The sequence below is a fragment of the Bombina bombina genome, chromosome 4 (genome assembly GCF_027579735.1).
Source record: "Bombina bombina isolate aBomBom1 chromosome 4, aBomBom1.pri, whole genome shotgun sequence".
Lineage (NCBI taxonomy): Eukaryota > Metazoa > Chordata > Amphibia > Anura > Bombinatoridae > Bombina > Bombina bombina.
In genome coordinates, this window is record NC_069502.1 from 928,076,495 (window position 1) to 928,098,949 (window position 22,455).

The following is a 22,455-nucleotide window of genomic DNA, read 5'->3' on the forward strand; positions in this document are numbered from 1 at the left end:
TCCTCTGATTTACTTGTATCTTCGGAGACAAGTCTGTATAGTCCCCATTCCACTGACTGAGCATGCACAGTTGTAATGGTCTTAGATGAATGCGCGCAAAAGGAACTATGTCCATCGCCGCCACCATCAACCCGATCACTTCCATGCACTGAGCTATGGAAGGAAGAGGAACGGAATGAAGTATCCGACAAGAGTCCAGAAGCTTTGTTTTTCTGGCCTCTGTTAGAAAGATCCTCATTTCTAAGGAGTCTATAATTGTTCCCAAGAAGGGAACCCTTGTTGACGGGAATAGAGAACTCTTTTCCACGTTCACTTTCCAGCCGTGAGATCTGAGAAAGGCCAGGACAATGTCCGTGTGAGCCTTTGCTTGAGGAAGGGACGACGCTTGAATCAGAATGTCGTCCAGGTAAGGTACTACTGCAATGCCCCTTGGTCTTAGCACCGCTAGAAGGGACCCTAGTACCTTTGTGAAAATCCTTGGAGCAGTGGCTAATCCGAAAGGAAGCGCCACGAACTGGTAATGTTTGTCCAGGAATGCAAACCTTAGGAACCGATGATGTTCCTTGTGGATAGGAATATGTAGATACGCATCCTTTAAATCCACCGTGGTCATAAATTGACCTTCCTGGATGGAAGGAAGGATAGTTCGAATGGTTTCCATCTTGAACGATGGAACCTTGAGAAATTTGTTTAAGATCTTGAGATCTAGGATTGGTCTGAACGTTCCCTCTTTTTTGGGAACTATGAACAGATTGGAGTAGAACCCCATCCCTTGTTCTCTTAATGGAACAGGATGAATCACTCCCATTTTTAACAGGTCTTCTACACAATGTAAGAACGCCTGTCCTTTTATGTGGTCTGAAGACAACTGCGACTTGTGGAACCTCCCCCTTGGGGGAAGTCCCTTGAATTCCAGAAGATAACCCTGGGAGACTATTTCTAGCGCCCAAGGATCCAGAACATCTCTTGCCCAAGCCTGAGCGAAGAGAGAGAGTCTGCCCCCCACCAGATCCGGTCCCGGATCGGGGGCCAATATTTCATGCTGTCTTGGTAGCAGTGGCAGGTTTCTTGGCCTGCTTTCCCTTGTTCCAGCCTTGCATTGGTCTCCAAGCTGGCTTGGCCTGAGAAGTATTACCCTCTTGCTTAGAGGACGTAGCACCTTGGGCTGGTCCGTTTTTACGAAAGGGACGAAAATTAGGTCTATTTTTTGCCTTGAAGGGCCGATCCTGAGGAAGGGCGTGGCCCTTACCCCCAGTGATATCAGAGATAATCTCTTTCAAGTCAGGACCAAACAGCGTTTTCCCCTTGAAAGGAATGTTTAGTAGCTTGTTCTTGGAAGACGCATCAGCCGACCAAGATTTCAACCAAAGCGCTCTGCGCGCCACAATAGCAAACCCAGAGTTCTTAGCCGCTAACTTAGCCAATTGCAAAGAGGCGTCTAGAGTGAAAGAATTAGCCAATTTGAGAGCATTGATTCTGTCCATAATCTCCTCATAAGGAGGAGAGTCACTATCGAGCACCTTAAGCAGTTCATCAAACCAGAAATATGCGGCTGTAGTGACAGGGACAATGCATGAAATGGGTTGTAGAAGGTAACCCTGCTGAACAAACATCTTTTTAAGCAAACCTTCTAATTTTTTATCCATAGGATCTTTGAAAGCACAACTATCCTCTATGGGAATAGTGGTGCGTTTGTTTAAAGTAGAAACCGCTCCCTCGACCTTGGGGACTGACTGCCATAAGTCCTTTCTGGGGTCGACCATAGGAAACAATTTTTTAAATATGGGGGGAGGGACGAAAGGAATACCGGGCCTTTCCCATTCTTTATTAACAATGTCCGCCACCCGCTTGGGTATAGGAAAAGCTTCTGGGAGCCCCGGCACCTCTAGGAACTTGTCCATTTTACATAGTTTCTCTGGGATGACTAAATTTTCACAATCATCCAGAGTGGATAATACCTCCTTAAGCAAAATGCGGAGATGTTCCAATTTAAATTTAAATGTAATCACATCAGATTCAGCCTGCTGAGAAATGTTCCCTAAATCAGTAATTTCTCCCTCAGACAAAACCTCCCTGGCCCCCTCAGATTGGGTTAGGGGCCCTTCAGAGATATTAATATCAGCGTCGTCATGCTCTTCAGTAACTAAAACAGAGCAGCCACGCTTACGCTGACAAGGGTTCATTTTGGCTAAAATGTTTTTGACAGAATTATCCATTACAGCCGTTAATTGTTGCATAGTAAGGAGTATTGGCGCGCTAGATGTACTAGGGGCCTCCTGAGTGGGCAAGACTCGTGTAGACGAAGGAGGGAATGATGCAGTACCATGCTTACTCCCCTCACTTGAGGAATCATCTTGGGCATCATTGTCATTATCACATAAATCACATTTATTTAAATGAATAGGAATTCTGGCTTCCCCACATTCAGAACACAGTCTATCTGGTAGTTCAGACATGTTAAACAGGCATAAACTTGATCAGAAAGTACAAAAAACGTTTTAAAATAAAACCGTTACTGTCACTTTAAATTTTAAACTGAACACACTTTATTACTGCAATTGCGAAAAAACATGAAGGAATTGTTCAAAATTCACCAAATTTTCACCACAGCGTCTTAAAGCCTTGAAAATATTGCACACCAATTTTGGAAGCTTTAACCCTTAAAATAACGGAACCGGAGCCGTTTTAAGCTTTAAACCCCTTTACAGTCCCTGGTATCTGCTTTGCTGAGACCCAACCAAACCCAAAGGGGAATACGATACCAAATGACGCCTTCAGAAGTCTTTTATAAGTATCAGAGCTCCTCTCACATGCGACTGCATGCCATGCCTCTCAAAAACAAGTGCGCAACACCAGCGCGAAAATGAGACTCTGCCTATGCTTTGGGAAAGCCCCTAAAGAATAAGGTGTCTAAAACAGTGCCTGCCGATATTATTAAATCAAAATACCCAGAATAAATGATTCCTCAAGGCTAAATAAGTGTTAATATCAATCGATTTAGCCCAAAAAAAGTCTACAGTTTAAATAAGCCCTTGTGAAGCCCTTATTTACAATCGTAATAAACATGGCTTACCGGATCCCATAGGGAAAATGACAGCTTCCAGCATTACATCGTCTTGTTAGAATGTGTCATACCTCAAGCAGCAAGAGACTGCAAACTGTTCCCCCAACTGAAGTTAATAGCTCTCAACAGTCCTGTGTGGAACAGCCATGGATTTTAGTTACGGTTGCTAAAATCATTTTCCTCATACAAACAGAATTCTTCATCTCTTTTCTGTTTCTGAGTAAATAGTACGTACCAGCACTATTTGAAAATAACAAACTCTTGATTGAATAATGAAAAACTACAGTTAAACACTAAAAAACTCTAAGCCATCTCCGTGGAGATGTTGCCTGTACAACGGCAAAGAGAATGACTGGGGTAGGCGGAGCCTAGGAGGGATCATGTGACCAGCTTTGCTGGGCTCTTTGCCATTTCCTGTTGGGGAAGAGAATATCCCACAAGTAAGGATGACGCCGTGGACCGGACACACCTATGTTGGAGAAATAATATGTGTATATATATATATATATATATATGTGTATGTGTGTGTGAATATATATATATATATATATATATATATATATATATATATATATATATATATATATATATATATATATATATATAGTGTGTGTGTGTGTATATACAGGTATACCCCGCTCATACAGCGGGTTAGGGACCGGAGCCCCGCTGTAAAGTGAAAACTGCCTTAAAGTGAAACAAGGCAATTTTAGCTTTCTTTTCAGTGTTTAAAATCTTAAAAACATGTTTGAACTAACATATATTAGAAGTGCAATAGTGCTACATTTAGTTTAACACTAGCACAGCAAGTATTCAATTAGTTTTCAATAAATACTGTACCTGTAAAATAGTGACAATTACTGTAGTAAAATTTGCCAGACTATAGCACTGAGACACAGATTGCACTGCAATGCAGTTAACAGAGTGAACTAAGCATAACAAAATGGTGCCAGTCACTTTTCTCGCAATCTCACGATGATTACAGCACTGTTTCAAAATCCTTGGAGGTTGAATTTCAGCTCCACAAAGTGCTGTATTAGCGAATCGCTGTAAAGTGAAGCGCTGTAAAGTGAGGTATACCTATGTATAATATATATATATATATATATATATATATATATATATATATATATATATATATATATATATATACACACACACACACACATATATATACACATATATATATATATATATACATACACACATACATATATACATATATACATACATATACACATATACATACATATATACATATACATATACACATATACATATATACATACATATACACATATACATACATATACACATATACATACATATACACATATACATACATACATACATATACATACATATACACATATACATACATATACACATATACATACATATACACATATACATACATATACACATATACATACATATACACATATACATACATATATACATACATATACACATACATATACACATACATACATATATACATATATACATACATATATACATATATACATACATACACATATAAATACATATACATACATACATACACAGTATATATGTGCGTGCGCAAGTGTACTTTGTAATATTTTTATGTGTTTTGTGCAACTTTTTTGTTTCACAAAACAGTTAACCAGAGCTCTGAGGGCAGGGTAATCATTCAAGCGTAAACCGCAATTGCGCTCAAGCGATCGCGTTTACTTTCTACTCTTAATACCAGCGGTAAACACAACGAGCGCAAACACCCACTATAAACCCCTTATTGCTTGCAAGCAAACGCTAGCGCTCCACTCGTTATCTGGCCCTTATAGTGAAAAGGGAATAGACAAAAAAAGTTCTTCCAGTAGTTACTATACAACATGTTTACGGAATAATAAAAATAATAATAATAATAATACAGATGGCCCTCGTTTTACAACGGTTCAATTTACACCATTTCAGAATAACAACCTTTTTTTCCAGTCATGTGACTGCTATTGAAAAGCATTCGGAAGCAGTGCATTTATTAAAATAGCCAGTAGGTGGAGCTGTCCGCTTGTGTTGCAGCAAAGCCAAGCAAGCTGAAATTAATCAGTTGAACCAGACCTGAGCTATCGAGCAGATTTCAAAGGAACAAGATATTCCTGTCTATAAATCAGTCCAGTTTGGAATGCATAGAAAGAACTGTTTGTAGAAAAATGCAAGTGAAGTCTGTGTTGTGTGATTATTTTATTACGTTTCTAATGCTGTTTAGGAAATGTTTTTGTTCATTTAACTTAGTTTAATTATATATTCTGTGTTGTGCGATTATTTTATTACGTTTATAATGCTGTTTAGCATTTAAAGTCTTCATTTCAAAGCTTTAAAAATAATGTATTAGGTGTTACTTATGACAATTTTAAGAGGGGCCTGGAACCTATCTCCCTGACTTCCCATTGACTTACATTATAAACTGAGTTTCAAATTACAACGGTTTCGATTTACAACCATTCCTTCTGGAACCTAACCCCGGCGTAAACTGAGGGCTACCTGTAATAATAATAATCATCAACAACAACTAAAAGGCAAAGCGCCCAACCTGTAGCAAATTTGAAATATCTAGCTCCTCATAATATAAAGCTGATAGAGTCCTAGCTTACATGTTTGCTTAAAGGGACATTCTAATGCAAATATTAAACCCCCATAAATGAGTTAAAAACTTAGTCAAAGCATTACAAATGTAGAGCAGAAAACAACTGGCGAGCCAATCAAAAACAGAATTTATGCTTACCTGATAAATTACTTTCTCCAACGGTGTGTCCAGTCCACGGCGTCATCCATAACTTGTGGGAATATCTCTTCCCCAACAGGAAATGGCAAAGAGTACAGCAAAAGCTGTCCATATAGTCCCTCCTAGGCTCCGCTCACCCCAGTCATTCGACCGACGGACAGGAGAAAAACAGGAGAAACTATAGGGTGCCGTGGTGACTGTAGTTAAAGAAATAAATTCATCAAACCTGATTAAAAAACCAGGGCGGGCCGTGGACCGGACACACCGTTGGAGAAAGTAATTTATCAGGTAAGCATAAATTCTGTTTTCTCCAACATTGGTGTGTCCGGTCCACGGCGTCATCCATAACTTGTGGGAACCAATACCAAAGCTTTAGGACACGGATGAAGGGAGGGAGCCAATCAGGTTACCTAAACAGAAGGCACCACGGCTTGTAAAACCTCTCTCCCAAAAATAGCCTCCGAAGAAGCAAAAGTATCAAATTTGTAGAATTTGGCAAAAGTGTGCAGGGAAGACCAAGTCGCTGCCTTACATATCTGATCAACAGAAGCCTCGTTCTTGAAGGCCCATGTGGAAGCCACAGCCCTAGTAGAGTGAGCTGTGATTTTTTCAGGAGGCTGCCGTCCGGCAGTCTCGTAAGCCAATCGGATGATGCTTTTAAGCCAAAAGGAAAGAGAGGTAGAAGTAGCTTTTTGACCTCTCCTTTTACCAGAATAGACGACAAACAGAGAAGATGTTTGTCTGAAATCTTTTGTAGCTTCTAAATAGAATTTTAAAGCACGGACTACATCCAAATTGTGTAACAAACGTTCCTTCTTTGAAACTGGATTCGGACACAAAGAAGGCACAACTATCTCATGGTTAATATTCTTGTTGGAAACAACTTTTGGAAGAAAACCAGGCTTAGTACGCAAAACAACCTTATCTGAATGGAACACCAGATAGGGCGGAGTACACTGCAGAGCAGATAACTCAGAAACTCTTCTAGCAGAAGAAATAGCAACTAAAAACAAAACTTTCCAAGATAACAACTTAATATCTATGGAATGTAAAGGTTCAAACGGAACCCCTTGGAAAACTGAAAGAACTAGATTTAGACTCCAGGGAGGAGTCAAAGGTCTGTAAACAGGCTTGATCCTAACTAAAGCCTGAACAAATGCTTGAACATCTGGCACAGCTGCCAGTCGTTTGTGTAACAAGACAGATAAAGCAGAAATCTGTCCCTTTAGAGAACTCGCTGATAATCCCTTATCCAAAACTTCCTGGAGAAAGGAAAGGATCTTAGGAATTTTAATCTTACTCCATGAGAATCCCTTGGATTCACACCAACAGATATATCTTTTCCATATTTTATGGTAAATTTTTCTAGTTACCGGTTTTCTGGCTTGTACCAGAGTATCTATCACAGAATCCGAAAACCCACGCTTAGATAGAATCAAGCGTTCAATTTCCAAGCCGTCAGCTGGAGAGAGACTAGATTTGGATGTTCGAATGGACTCTGTACAAGAAGATCCTGTCTCAAAGGTAGCTTCCATGGTGGAGCCGATGACATATTCACCAGGTCTGCATACCAAGTCCTGCGTGGCCACGCAGGAGCTATCAGAATCACAGAGGCCCTCTCTTGTTTGATCCTGGCTACCAGCCTGGGAATGAGAGGGAACGGTGGAAACACATAAGCTAGGTTGAAGGTCCAAGGCGCTACTAATGCATCCACTAGAGTCGCCTTGGGATCCCTGGATCTGGACCCGTAGCAAGGAACCTTGAAGTTCTGACGAGACGCCATCAGATCCATGTCTGGAAAGCCCCACAATTGAGTTAACTGTGCAAATATCTCCGGGTGGAGTTCCCACTCCCCCGGATGGAATGTCTGACGACTCAGATAATCCGCCTCCCAGTTTTCCACTCCTGGGATGTGGATCGCAGATAGATGGCAGGAGTGATCCTCCGCCCATTTTATGATCTTGGTCACTTCTCTCATCGCCAGGGAACTCCTTGTTCCCCCCTGATGGTTGATGTAAGCAACAGTCGTCATGTTGTCTGATTGAAATCTTATGAATCTGGCCTTTGCTAGTTGAGGCCAAGCCCTGAGAGTATTGAATATCGCTCTCAGTTCCAGAATATTTATCGGGAGAAGAGACTCTTCCCGAGACCATAGACCCTGAGCTTTCAGGGAGTCCCAGACCGCGCCCCAGCCCACTAGACTGGCGTCGGTCGTGACGATGACCCACTCTGGTCTGCGGAAGCTCATTCCCTGGGACAGGTGATCCTGGGTCAGCCACCAACGGAGTGAGTCTCTGGTCTTCTGATCTACTTGAATCACTGGAGACAAGTCCGTATAATCCCCATTCCACTGTTTCAGCATGCACAGTTGTAATGGTCTTAGATGAATTCGCGCAAAAAGAACTATGTCCATTGCAGCAACCATCAACCCTACTACTTCCATGCACTGAGCTATGGAAGGTCGTGGAACAGAATGAAGAACTTGACAAGCATTTAGAAGTTTTGACTTTCTGACATCTGTCAGGAAAATCTTCATTTCTAAGGAATCTATTATTGTCCCCAAGAAAGGAACTCTTGTCGACGGAGACAGGGAACTTTTGTCTATGTTCACTTTCCATCCGTGAGATCTGAGAAAGGCCAGAACGATGTCTGTGTGAGCCTTTGCCTTTGAAAGAGACGACGCTTGTATCAGAATGTCGTCCAAGTAAGGAGCCACTGCAATGCCCCTTGGTCTTAGAACCGCTAGAAGGGACCCGTGTACCTTTGTGAAAATCCTTGGAGCAGTGGCTAGCCCGAATAGGAGAGCCACAAACTGGTAATGTTTGTCCAGAAAGGCGAACCTTAGGAACTGATGATGATCTTTGTGGATAGGAATATGTAGATACGCATCCTTTAGATCCACGGTAGTCATAAATTGACCCTCCTGGATTGTAGGTAAAATCGTTCGAATGGTTTCCATTTTGAACGATGGCACTCTGAGAAATTTGTTTAGGATCTTTAAATCCAGAATTGGTCTGAAAGTTCACTCTTTTTTGGGAACTACAAACAGATTTGAGTAAAACCCCATTCCTTGTTCCACGGTTGGAACTGGGTGTATCACTCCCATTTTTAACAGGTCTTCTACACAATGTTAGAATGCTTGTCTCTTTATTTGGTTTGAAGATAAGTGAGACATGTGGAACCTTCCCCTTGGGGGTAGTTCCTTGAATTCCAGAAGATAACCCTGAGAAAATATTTCTAGTGCTCAGGGATCCTGAACATCTCTTGCCCAAGCCTGAGCGAAGAGAGAGAGTCTGCCCCCTACTAGATCCGGTCCCGGATCGGGGGCTACTCCTTCATGCTGTTTTGTTAGCAGCAGCAGGCTTATTGGCCTGCTTACCTTTGTTCCAGCCTTGCATCGGTTTCCAAGCTGGTTTGGTTTGCGAAGCATTACCCTCTTGTTTAGAGGCTGCAGAGTTGGAGGCCGGTCCGTTCCTGAAATTGCGAAAGGAACGAAAATTAGACTTATTCTTGGCTTTGAAAGGCCTATCTTGTGGGAGGGCGTGGCCCTTACCCCCAGTGATGTCTGAGATAATCTCTTTCAATTCTGGCCCAAAGAGAGTTTTACCCTTTAAGGGGATATTAAGCAATTTTGTCTTGGAAGATACATCCGCTGACCAAGACTTTAGCCAAAGTGCTCTGCGCGCCACAATTGCAAACCCTGAATTTTTCGCCGCTAATCTAGCTAATTGCAAAGCGGCATCTAAAATAAAAGAATTAGCCAACTTGAGTGCGTGAACTTTGTCCATAACCTCCTCATACGGAGTCTCTCTACTGAGCGACTTTTCTAGTTCCTCGAACCAGAACCACGCTGCTGTAGTGACAGGAACAATGCACGAAAACATAATTTATGCTTACCTGATAAATTCCTTTCTTCTGTAGTGTGATCAGTCCACGGGTCATCATTACTTCTGGGATATTACTCCTCCCCAACAGGAAGTGCAAGAGGATTCACCCAGCAGAGCTGCACATAGCTCCTCCCCTCTACGCCACCCCCAGTCATTCGACCAAGGACCAACGAGAAAGGAAAAGCCAAGGGTGAAGTGGTGACTGGAGTATAAATTAAAAAATATTTACCTGCCTTAAAAAACAGGGCGGGCCGTGGACTGATCACACTACAGAAGAAAGGAATTTATCAGGTAAGCATAAATTATGTTTTCTTCTGTTAAGTGTGATCAGTCCACGGGTCATCATTACTTCTGGGATACCAATACCAAAGCAAAAGTACACGGATGACGGGTGGGATAGGCAGGCTCTTTATACAGAAGGAACCACTGCCTGAAGAACCTTTCTCCCAAAAATAGCCTACGATGAAGCAAAAGTGTCAAATTTGTAAAATTTGGAAAAAGTATGAAGCGAAGACCAAGTTGCAGCCTTGCAAATCTGTTCAACAGAGGCCTCATTCTTGAAGGCCCAAGTGGAAGCCACAGCTCTAGTAGAATGAGCTGTAATTCTTTCAGGAGGCTGCTGTCCAGCAGTCTCATAAGCTAAACGAATTATGCTACGAAGCCAAAAAGAAAGAGAGGTAGCGGAAGCCTTTTGACCTCTCCTCTGCCCAGAGTAAATGACAAACAGAGAAGACGTTTGTCGAAATTCCTTAGTTGCCTGTAAGTAAAATTTTAGAGCACGGACTACATCCAGGTTGTGCAGTAGACGTTCCTTCTTTGAAGAAGGATTTGGGCATAAAGAAGGAACAACAATCTCTTGATTGATATTCCTGTTAGTAACTACCTTAGGTAAGAACCCAGGTTTAGTACGCAGGACTACCTTATCCGAATGAAAAATCAAATAAGGAGAATCACAATGTAAGGCTGATAATTCAGAGACTCTTCGAGCCGAGGAAATAGCCATTAAAAATAGAACTTTCCAAGATAACAACTTTATATCAATGGAATGAAGGGGTTCAAACGGAACGCCCTGTAAAACATTAAGAACAAGGTTTAAACTCCATGGTGGAGCAACAGTTTTAAACACAGGCTTAATTCTGGCCAAAGCCTGACAAAAAGCCTGGACGTCAGGAACTTCTGACAGACGTTTGTGTAACAGAATGGACAGAGCCGAGATCTGTCCCTTTAATGAACTAGCAGATAAACCCTTTTCTAAACCTTCTTGTAGAAAAGACAATATCCTAGGAATCCTAACCTTACTCCAAGAGTAACCTTTGGATTCACACCAATATAGGTATTTACGCCATATCTTATGGTAAATCTTTCTGGTAACAGGTTTCCTAGCCTGTATTAAGGTATCAATAACTGACTCAGAAAATCCACGTCTTGATAAAATCAAGCGTTCAATTTCCAAGCAGTCAGCTTCAGAGAAGTTAGATTTTGATGTTTGAAGGGACCCTGTATCAGAAGGTCCTGTTTCAGAGGTAGAGACCAAGGTGGACAGGATGACATGTCCACCAGGTCTGCATACCAAGTCCTGCGTGGCCACGCAGGTGCTATTAGAATCACTGATGCTCTCTCTTGTTTGATTCTGGCAATCAATCGAGGAAGCAACGGGAAGGGTGGAAACACGTAAGCCATCCTGAAGTCCCAAGGTGCTGTCAGAGCATCTATCAGGACTGCTCCTGGATCCCTGGATCTGGACCCGTAACAAGGAAGCTTGGCGTTCTGTCGAGACGCCATGAGATCTATCTCTGGTTTGCCCCAACGTCGAAGTATTTGGGCAAAGACCTCCGGATGAAGTTCCCACTCCCCCGGATGAAAAGTCTGACGACTTAAGAAATCCGCCTCCCAGTTCTCCACTCCCGGGATGTGGATTGCTGACAGGTGGCAAGAGTGAGACTCTGCCCAGCAAATTATCTTTGATACTTCCATCATAGCTAGGGAGCTTCTTGTCCCTCCCTGATGGTTGATGTAAGCTACAGTCGTGATGTTGTCCGACTGAAACCTGATGAACCCCCGAGTTGTCAACTGGGGCCAAGCCAGGAGGGCATTGAGAACTGCTCTCAATTCCAGAATGTTTATTGGCAGGAGACTCTCCTCCTGACTCCATTGTCCCTGAGCCTTCAGAGAATTCCAGACGGCACCCCAACCTAGAAGGCTGGCGTCTGTTGTTACAATTGTCCAGTCTGGTCTGCTGAATGGCATCCCCCTGGACAGATGTGGCCGAGAAAGCCACCATAGAAGAGAATTTCTGGTCTCTTGATCCAGATTCAGAGAAGGGGATAAGTCTGAGTAATCCCCATTCCACTGACTTAGCATGCACAGTTGCAGTGGTCTGAGGTGTAAGCGTGCAAAGGGTACTATGTCCATTGCCGCTACCATTAAGCCGATTACCTCCATGCATTGAGCCACTGACGGGTGTTGAATGGAATGAAGGGTGCGGCAAGCACTTTGAAGTCTTGTTAGCCTGTCCTCTGTTAGGTAAATCTTCATTTCTACAGAATCTATAAGAGTCCCCAGGAAGGGAACTCTTGTGAGTGGAACGAGTGAACTTTTCTTTTCGTTCACCTTCCATCCATGTGACCTTAGAAATGCCAGCACTAACTCTGTATGAGACTTGGCAGTTTGAAAGCTTGAAGCTTGTATCAGAATGTCGTCTAGGTATGGAGCTACCGAGATTCCCCGCGGTCTTAGTACCGCCAGAAGAGCACCCAGAACCTTTGTGAAGATTCTTGGAGCTGTAGCCAATCCGAATGGAAGAGCCACAAACTGGTAATGCCTGTCTAGGAAGGCAAACCTTAGGTACCGATAATGATCTTTGTGAATCGGTATGTGAAGGTAAGCATCTTTTAAATCTACAGTGGTCATGTATTGACCCTCTTGGATCATAGGTAAAATTGTCCGAATAGTCTCCATCTTGAACGATGGAACTCTTAGGAATTTGTTTAGGATCTTTAAGTCCAGGATTGGTCTGAAAGTTCCCTCTTTTTTGGGAACCACAAACAGATTTGAGTAAAACCCCTGTCCCTGTTCCGATCGTGGAACTGGATGGATTACTCCCATTAACAAGAGCTCTTGTACGCAGCGTAGAAACGCCTCTTTCTTTGTCTGGATTGTTGACAATCTTGACAGATGAAATCTCTCTCTTGGAGGAGAGTATTTGAAGTCCAGAAGGTATCCCTGAGATATTATCTCTAGCGCCCAGGGATCCTGAACATCTCTTGCCCAAGCCTGGGCGAAGAGAGAAAGTCTGCCCCCCACTAGATCCGATCCCGGATCGGGGGCCCTCAATTCATGCTGTTTTAGGGGCAGCAGCAGGTTTCCTAGTCTGCTTGCCCTTGTTCCAGGACTGGTTAGGTTTCCAGCCTTGTCTGTAGCGAGCAACAGCTCCTTCCTGTTATGGTGCAGAGGAAGTTGATGCTGCTCCTGCTTTGAAATTACGAAAGGAACGAAAATTAGACTGTCTAGTCTTGGCTTTGGCTTTGTCCTGAGGCAGGGCATGGCCTTTACCTCCTGTAATGTCAGCGATAATCTCTTTCAACCCGGGCCCGAATAAGGTCTGCCCTTTGAAAGGTATATTAAGCAATTTAGACTTAGAAGTAACATCAGCTGACCAGGATTTTAGCCACAGCGCCCTGCGTGCCTGAATGGCGAATCCTGAATTCTTCGCCGTAAGTTTAGTAAGATGTACTACGGCCTCCGAAATGAATGAATTAGCTAGTTTAAGGACTCTAAGCCTGTCCGTAATGTCGTCCAGAGTAGCTGAACCAATGTTCTCTTCCAGAGACTCAATCCAGAATGCCGCTGCAGCCGTGATCGGCGCAATGCATGCAAGGGGTTGCAATATAAAACCTTGTTGAACAAACATTTTCTTAAGGTAACCCTCTAACTTTTTATCCATTGGATCTGAAAAAGCACAGCTATCCTCCACCGGGATAGTGGTACGCTTAGCTAAGGTAGAAACTGCTCCCTCCACCTTAGGGACCGTTTGCCATAAGTCCCTTGTGGTGGCGTCTATTGGAAACATTTTTCTAAATATCGGAGGGGGTGAGAACGGCACACCGGGTCTATCCCACTCCTTAGTAACAATTTCAGTAAGTCTCTTAGGTATAGGAAAAACCTCAGTACTCGTCGGTACCGCAAAATATTTATCCAACCTACACATTTTCTCTGGTATTGCAACTGTGTTACAATCATTCAGAGCCGCTAACACCTCCCCTAGTAATACACGGAGGTTTTCCAGTTTAAATTTAAAATTTGAAATATCTGAATCCAGTCTGTTTGGATCAGAACCGTCACCCACAGAATGAAGTTCTCCGTCCTCATGTTCTGCCACCTGTGACGCAGTGTCTGACATGGCCCTAATATTATCAGCGCACTCTGTTCTCACCCCAGAGTGATCACGCTTACCTCTTAGTTCTGGTAATTTAGCCAAAACCTCAGTCATAACAGTAGCCATATCCTGTAATGTGATTTGTAATGGCCGCCCAGATGTACTCGGCGCTACAATATCACGCACCTCCCTCTGAGCGGGAGATGTAGGTACTGACACGTGAGGCGAGTTAGTCGGCATAACTCTCCCCTCGTTGTTTGGTGAAATTTGTTCAATTTGTACAGATTGACTTTTATTTAAAGTAGCATCAATACAGTTAGTACATAAATTTCTATTGGGCTCCACTTTGGCATTGCAACAAATGACACAGGTATAATCCTCTGAATCAGACATGTTTAACACACTAGCAAATAAACTTGCAACTTGGAAATACAATTCAATTAGAATAATATTAAAACGTACTGTGCCTTTAAGAAGCACAGAAGATCTATGACAGTTGAAAATTAATAAATTGAAACAGTTATAGCCTCAATCCTTGTAAACAACACAACTTTAGCAAAGGTTTAATCCCATTAGCAAAGATAACAATTTCTGAAAGCAGGAAACAAATTACAGAATAAACGTTTTTTATCTCAGTCAAACTATAATTCTCACAGCTCTGCTGAGAGAAATTACCTCCCTCAAAATAAGTTTTGAAGACCCCTGAGCTCTGTAGAGATGAACCGGATCATGCAGGGAATACAATGAGTTGCTGACTGAAATATTTGATGCATAGTAAAAGCGCCAAAAAACGGCCCCTCCCCCTCACACACAGCAGTGAGGGAGAACAGAAACTGTCAGAAAAACAGATTAAGCAACTGCCAAGTGGAAAAATAGTGCCCAAACATTTATTCACACAGTACCTCAGCAAATGAAAACGATTTTACATTCCAGCAAAAACGTTAAACATAATCTCTAGTTATTAAACAGCTTTATGTATTTCTTACAGTGTAATTCTAGTGAAGTACCATTCCCCAGAATACTGAAGTGTAAAGTATACATACATGACATTATATCGGTATGGCAGGATTTTCTCATCAATTCCATTGTCAGAAAATAAAAACTGCTACATACCTCTATGCAGATTCATCTGCCCGCTGTCCCCTGATCTGAAGTTTACCTCACTCCTCAGATGGCCGAGAACAGCAATATGATCTTAACTACTCCGGCTAAAATCATAGCAAAACTCTGGTAGATTCTTCTTCAAACTCTGCCAGAGAGGTAATAACACACTCCGGTGCTATTTTAAAATAACAAACTTTTGATTGAAGATATAAAACTAAGTATAATCACCATAGTCCTCTCACACATCCTATCTAGTCGTTGGGTGCAAGAGAATGACTGGGGGTGGCGTAGAGGGGAGGAGCTATGTGCAGCTCTGCTGGGTGAATCCTCTTGCACTTCCTGTTGGGGAGGAGTAATATCCCAGAAGTAATGATGACCCGTGGACTGATCACACTTAACAGAAGAAATGGGTTGCAGGAGGTAACCTTGCTGTACAAAAATCTTTTTAAGCAAACCCTCCAATTTTTTATCCATAGGATCTTTGAAAGCACAATTATCCTCAATAGGAATAGTAGTGCGCTTGTTTAGTGTAGAAACTGCCCCCTCGACCTTAGGGACTGTCTGCCATAAGTCCTTTCTGGGGTCGACCATAGGAAATAATTTCTTAAATATAGGAGGGGGAACAAAAAGGTATGCCGGGCTTCTCCCACTCCTTATTCACTATGTCCGCCACCCGCTTGGGTATAGGAAAAGCGTCGGGGTGCACCGGAACCTCTAGGAACTTGTCCATCTTGCACAATTTTTCTGGAATGACCAGGTTGTCACAATCATCCAGAGTAGATAACACCTCCTTAAGCAGTGCGCGGAGATGCTCTAATTTAAATTTAAATGTCACAACATCAGGTTCTGCCTGTTGAGAAATTCTACCTGAATCTGAAATTTCCCCATCTGACAAAACCTCCCTTATGGCCCCTTCAGATTGGTGTGAGGGTATGACAGAGCAATTATCATCAGCGCCCTCCTGCTCTACAGTGTTTAAAACAGAGCAATCGCGCTTTCTCTGATATGCAGGCATTTTGGATAAAATATTTGCTATGGAGTTATCCATTACTGCCGTCAATTGTTGCATAGTAATAAGCATTGGCGCGCTAGAAGTACTAGGGGCCTCCTGCGTGGGCAAAACTGGCGTAGACACAGAAGGAGATGATGTAGAACTATGTCTACTCCCTTCATCTGATGAATCATCTTGGGCAACTTTACTATCTGTGGCAGTACTGTCCTTACTTTGTTTGGACGCTATGGCACAATTATCACACAATTTTGAAGGGGGAGACACATTGGCTTTCATACATATAGAACATAGCTTATCTGAAGGCACAGACATGTTAAACAGGCTTAAACTTGTCAATAAAGTACAAAAACCGTTTTAAAACAAAAACGTTACTGTCTCTTTAAATTTTAAACAGGGCACACTTTATTACTGAATATGTGAAAAACTATGAAGGAATTGTTCAAATTTTACCAAATTTTCACCAGTGTCTTAAAGCATTCAAAGCATTGCACCCCAAATTTCAGACCTTTAACCCTTAAAATGAAGAAACCGGAGCCGGTTACAGTTTTAACCCCTCTACAGTCCCAGCTACAGCCTTTGCTGCGACTTTACCAAACCCAGGGGGGAATACGATACCAAATGAAGCCTTCTAGGAACCTTTTCAACTACTTTCAGATCCACACACATGCAGCTGCATGTCTTGCTCTCAAAAGTAACTGTGCAGTAATGGCGCGAAAATGAGGCTCAGCCTACTACAGGGAAGGCCCTTCCTGACTGGAAAGGTGTCCAAACCAGTGCCTGACGTTAAAAAACGTTCCCCAAAGTTTATTAGTGTAAATTTCAACCTTAAGGTGTATAAAATGCCCAAATAAAAGCCATCGATCTTGCCCATAAAAGTGTCTACCAGTTTTATAGCCCATATTAAGCCCTTTATTCTGTTTGAGACTAAGAAAATAGCTTACCGGTCCCCATGAGGGGAAATGACAGCCTTCCAGCATTACACAGTCTTGTTAGAAATATGGCTAGTCATACCTTAAGCAGAAAAGTCTGCTAACTGTTTCCCCCAACTGAAGTTACTTCATCTCAACAGTCCTATGTGGAAACAGCAAACGATTTTAGTTACTGCTGCTAAAATCATATTCCTCTCACAAACAGAACTCTTCATCTTTTTCTGTTTAAGAGTAAATAGTACATACCAGCACTATTTTAAAATAACAAACTCTTGATAGTAGAATAAAAAACTACAACTAAACACCACATACTCTTCACCATCTCCGTGGAGATGTTGCCTGTGCAACGGCAAAGAGAATGACTAGGGTGGGCGGAGCCTAGGAGGGACTATATGGACAGCTTTTGCTGTACTCTTTGCCATTTCCTGTTGGGGAAGAGATATTCCCACAAGTTATGGATGACGCCGTGGACCGGACACACCAATGTTGGAGAAAATGGCAGTCACATGTAGCTGCCAATTACTTGCAGCTTCCTGTTTGCGAGCTGCAATGCCTGCAACTCCTGAGCAGTTCACTCACGTGGTTAACCTTTTTGTGAATCTTTAAAACACATAGGTAGAAGAAGTAATGCTTAAATTACATAATTAGAGCATGTCATTTTTGCATTAGAATGTCACTAACAATGTAGTAGTTATGCCAACGATCCCCTTACAAACAGTGCATCATAAAATATATTGAGGTCTTGTTTTAGAGTAGAGTGATTAAGAGTGTGTAAAACATTTGCAGCCAATAAACTTGTCATTGTCTACTTAACTCCTGATTCTGCAGCTTATACTTCATATCATGCACATAAATAGACAATGACAAGTTTAGGTTATGTGCATGACATGAAGTATAAGCTGCAGAATCAGGTGTTAAGTAGACAATGACAAGTTTAGGTTATGTGCATGATGTAATATAAGCTGCAGAATCAGGAGTTAAGTAGACAATGACAAGTTTAGGTTAACTCCTGATTCTGCAGCTTATATTACATCATGCACATAACCTAAACTTGTCATTGTCTACTTAACACCTGATTTTGCAGCTTATACTACGTCATGCACATAACCTAAACGAACTTAATGGGACATGAAACCCAAAATGTTATTTCTTGATTATTATTGAGCATATAATGTTAAAGAACTGTGTAATTTACTTCTGTAATCACATTTTCTTTGTTTGCTTGGTATCTTTTTTTGAAAAGCAGGGACGTAAGCTCGGGAGCACTATATGGCAGCAGTTTTGCAAGAATGCTATCTATTTGCAAGAGAACTAGATAGCAGCATTATGTTCTGCCATGTAGTGCTCCAGATACTTACCTATGTGTCTAACAAAGAATACCATGGGAACAAAGCACATTTGATCATAGAAGCAAATTAGAAATCTTGTTAAAATTGCATGATCTGAATCAGTGTGTTTAATATACCTTTAACAATTTGATTTTAACATTTGTACTGAACAAAACGTAAAGATCATGAAATACCTAATGTGTGCAGGAGTAGTTCCACAACATCCACCAACAATATTCACCATACCGTCCAAGGCAAACTCCTGTAGGCAAAACAGTGCAGAGATGACAAAAATATCTACAGATATGAACAGATATGTTTATATTCACTGTCCTAAAAAGACAAATTACAGGTCCTTAAAGGGACATGAATCCCATTTTTTTTCTTGTGTGATTCAGATGGAGCTTTATTGTTTTGGTATCCTTTGGAGAAGCAGTGCACTAATGGGAGCTAGCTGAATACATTAAATGAACCAGTGATAAACATGTGTGTGCAGCCATTGTTCAGAAACTAGCACTCAGAGAACTGCTCCTCCTGAGAATACCTAGATATGATTTTTAACTAAGGATACCAAGAGTAAAAAGCAAACAAAATAAAAGTAAATTGGAAAGCTGTTTAAAATTGTCTGTTCTGTCCCTTTAAAGTGCCAATACTACATTTCAACACACTACTGCTTTTTAACTAACTGTACCAAGAAAGGTGTTTTATTTTAAAAATAAAATTAATTAAAAATGTATATTGCATGCTCTATCTGAATCATGAAAGGAAAAAAAATGGGTTTCAGGTTCCTGTTGACCACAGACTTGGAATTATTACTCATTAATATTTAAAAAAAGAACCTCTTTTTCAGCATGAAATAGGTATAAAGAGAAAGTGAAGAGCTCCACCCACCATTTGATTTATTTGGAGGAGCCAATCGAGGCAGGAGTCTGTAGACAAGGCTAGCATCAGACATAGGGGCCAAATTATCAATGTCTGTCCGACATGATGCGCTGTAGCGTATCATGTCCGACAGACATCGCTGAATGCCGACAGCATACCACCCCCTGCAGATTTGCAGCCAATCGGCCGCTAGCAGGAGTGTCAATCAGCCCGATCGTATAGGATCGGGCGGATTGCAGAACGCAGCCTCAAAGGCAGCGGACCAGAGGTCTTAAGACAGCTGCTTCATAACTGCCGTTTCCGGCGAGCCTGAAGCCTCATTCTGAGCTTGATAATTCAGCCCCATAATGTTAGCATTAAGTGCATTGTTTTGCTGCTGTTATCAGTTAAAGCCAAATAAAAGGCATGTATGTAGCAGGGTTGGCCTTGAGAGGTCAGCAGGGTGCTTTTCAAGTTCTAAGAATTTTAAAATTTTCAGAGAGCCAAAATAAAGTATTTTGCACAGTTATTTTACAAAAAAAAAAAATTTTTATTTTTTTTACATGCCCCTTAATTTCACTTTACACAAACAACTTTTACTTAACTTTTTCAACAAGAAAAAAAAAAAAAAAAAAGACAAAAAACAAAGATTTTTAACATATTAAGCTTTTACTCTTATACATATTTGAAGTGAAATGTGGATTTGAGGTGTAGGACTTCCACTTTTGCACAAGATGGCATACACCGACATCTTTTCTGCAAAGGCACAGTTGACACATACAAAGAATTATTTTAGATTTACTAGTTAAATACCTTTATATGACTAGCTGTCACTTCCGGTGTTTCATCATAACCACCAAATGTGTTAGGGAGACCTAAAGGAATTAATTTAATAAACGCAAGTCAAAACAGTGATTTGTTGTGAATATAAATTGAAACAATTTACAGTCAATTGCCTAATTTCAATTTTCCTGCCAAAAAAGGCCATAAATTATATTTTGCATTTAGGCTTAAAATGCTGTAATTTTTTTATATAAGGCTTGTCATCTTAGTTCTATTAATTTAAAAAAAGAAGTAGTTTTCAAATGCCAATTAATTTAAAAGGGACAGTCTACTCCAATTTTTTTATTGAATAAAAAGATAGATGATACCTTTATTACCCATTCCCCAGTTTTGCATAACCAAACATGGTTAAATTAATATACTTTTTACCTCTGATTACCTTGTATCCAAGCGTTTTCTGACAGCCCCCTGATCACATGACTTTTTAAATTATCTATTGACTTGCATTTTATCCAATTAGTGCAGTGTCTGTGCGAACGCCCGAGGTTTGTGGCAACGTTATCTATATGTCTCACATAAACTAGCAGTCTCCAGTTGTGAAAAGCTAATATAAAAGCATGTGGATAAGAGGCTGTCTGTAGTGGCTTAGAAACAGGCAGACATTTAGAGGATTAAAGGTTATAAAGTATATTAATATAACAAGGTTGGTTGTGCAAAGCTGGGGAATGGGTAGTAAAGGTTTTACCTATCTTTTTAAATGATAACTATTCTGGTGTAGACTGTCCCTTTAAGGCACATCAGTAAAAATAAAGAAGAAAAAAAAAAGTTGTTAAAGAGATTAAAGGGGGCGGAGCAAGTCGGGCATCTGAGCGGTCGCACACAGAGATCTCTGCTCATACGATAGCTATAATTAATAACTAGACCGCTAAGAATCGCCCAAGATATCACAAAATTGTGGCCGATGATCTGGAGATCAGTACTATAAGGTTCGGTGGGGAAGAGAGGACCTGAAGTGGCAGATCTGAGCATTCTTTTACCAACCGCAGCTCACACACTGACCGTCTGAATAGCGGCCATCTTACAGGCCACGTGGAGTTCAGTGTAAGTGTCGAGTCGGGCAAAACTAGTAGCTCTGTACCTGCTGAGATTGTGCACCCAACAACACTATCCCCATACAGCTCCTTGTGGCTTTTGGAGCCAGCTTGCGAATCTGAGAGCTACGGATACAGCCTGCTGTACGGTGCACTGTAAACCCGTCTAACAAAGAGACTGTACCCGCCTCCAGCAGAGGAAATCATCCCAGCTAACCCAAGACAGATTAGACCTGAAATCCATGCTGCTGTATATAGCTTATTTATGATCCGCAATCCCACTAACCTATATTTTTGAGTGAAAATCTAAGCGTTAGATGTCACAAGATGAAGCTGATAGCTCGTGAAATACAGATAATGCACTCGATCGACAGATGGGAGGCACATGTCCACCACCTACTAGACGACCACTTTAGGGAACTGACACGCCTGCTTCATGAGACCTTCGCAGGCCTACTTTCACAGGGCCTTCTCCATGAGATTTCTTCTGTGGTACACCGGGTGAGCTTTGAAGAAGAGGGTCAGACCGGGCCACTCCCACTGCATGGCGCTATATTAGATAAGTCAGGCGATCAGGTCACCATTACTCCCTAGACATCATGGATATCTCAACAGACAAGTCTTTAGATCGTGACTGTTTGGCCTGCAGAGGATACCTGCATGGCCTGATCCAGCGGGTGCTGCACCAGTCTGCTCTAGTGATATGAAAGACATCACCAAGCTCGTTGTGACTCATATCTACTGCTCTCAATTTTTCAGGGTCGGCATAGGTTAACACCAGTGACAATGCTTTCTCATAGACATAATGGATTTTTTGTCTCTGACCGTTGCAGTTCATTATGCCTATTTATATGGTTTCATTTCTCTTTTGACAACTTAGACTATGTGGGAAATGGATGTTGATTTTAAATGTTATTGTGTTTATACCAGATTGCTCCATTCTAGTTAATTACATATCTATGCCCTGAGGGTGTATATCGCTATCACTAAGACTTCGCTAATCATTAATGGTCCTATAAACACCTGAGCAGACAAGTGCATGCAACCAAACAGGACTCCCCATGATCGTGGGTCATTTAAAGATGGGAATAGGCTGACTCTGTACACATTGGCAGTCCTTCCGCCGATATGAGATAGGACATATGAGGATGGGTTAAGGAGGTGCCATGTCTGATCTCTATTTCTGATTATACCCTGTTTCTCCTATGCGTATACTATGACCTACACTAGTGACATACCTCCATGACGCCTATAAGC

General features: G+C 41.6%; 1 protein-coding gene across 2 annotated transcripts in view; it reads right to left on the minus strand.

Annotated features, from left to right (window-relative positions):
* The window catches only part of MTR (5-methyltetrahydrofolate-homocysteine methyltransferase), a 600,857-nt gene that overhangs the window by 445,275 nt on the left and 133,127 nt on the right, over positions 1-22,455 (minus strand). For both annotated transcript variants that reach the window (XM_053711885.1, XM_053711884.1), the window contains exons 10-11: positions 20,138-20,199; positions 18,658-18,725 (exon numbers count right to left, since the gene is read on the minus strand). In XM_053711885.1, the coding sequence (XP_053567860.1) occupies positions 18,658-18,725; positions 20,138-20,199 (130 nt within the window). The remainder of the gene's footprint in view (positions 1-18,657; positions 18,726-20,137; positions 20,200-22,455) is intronic.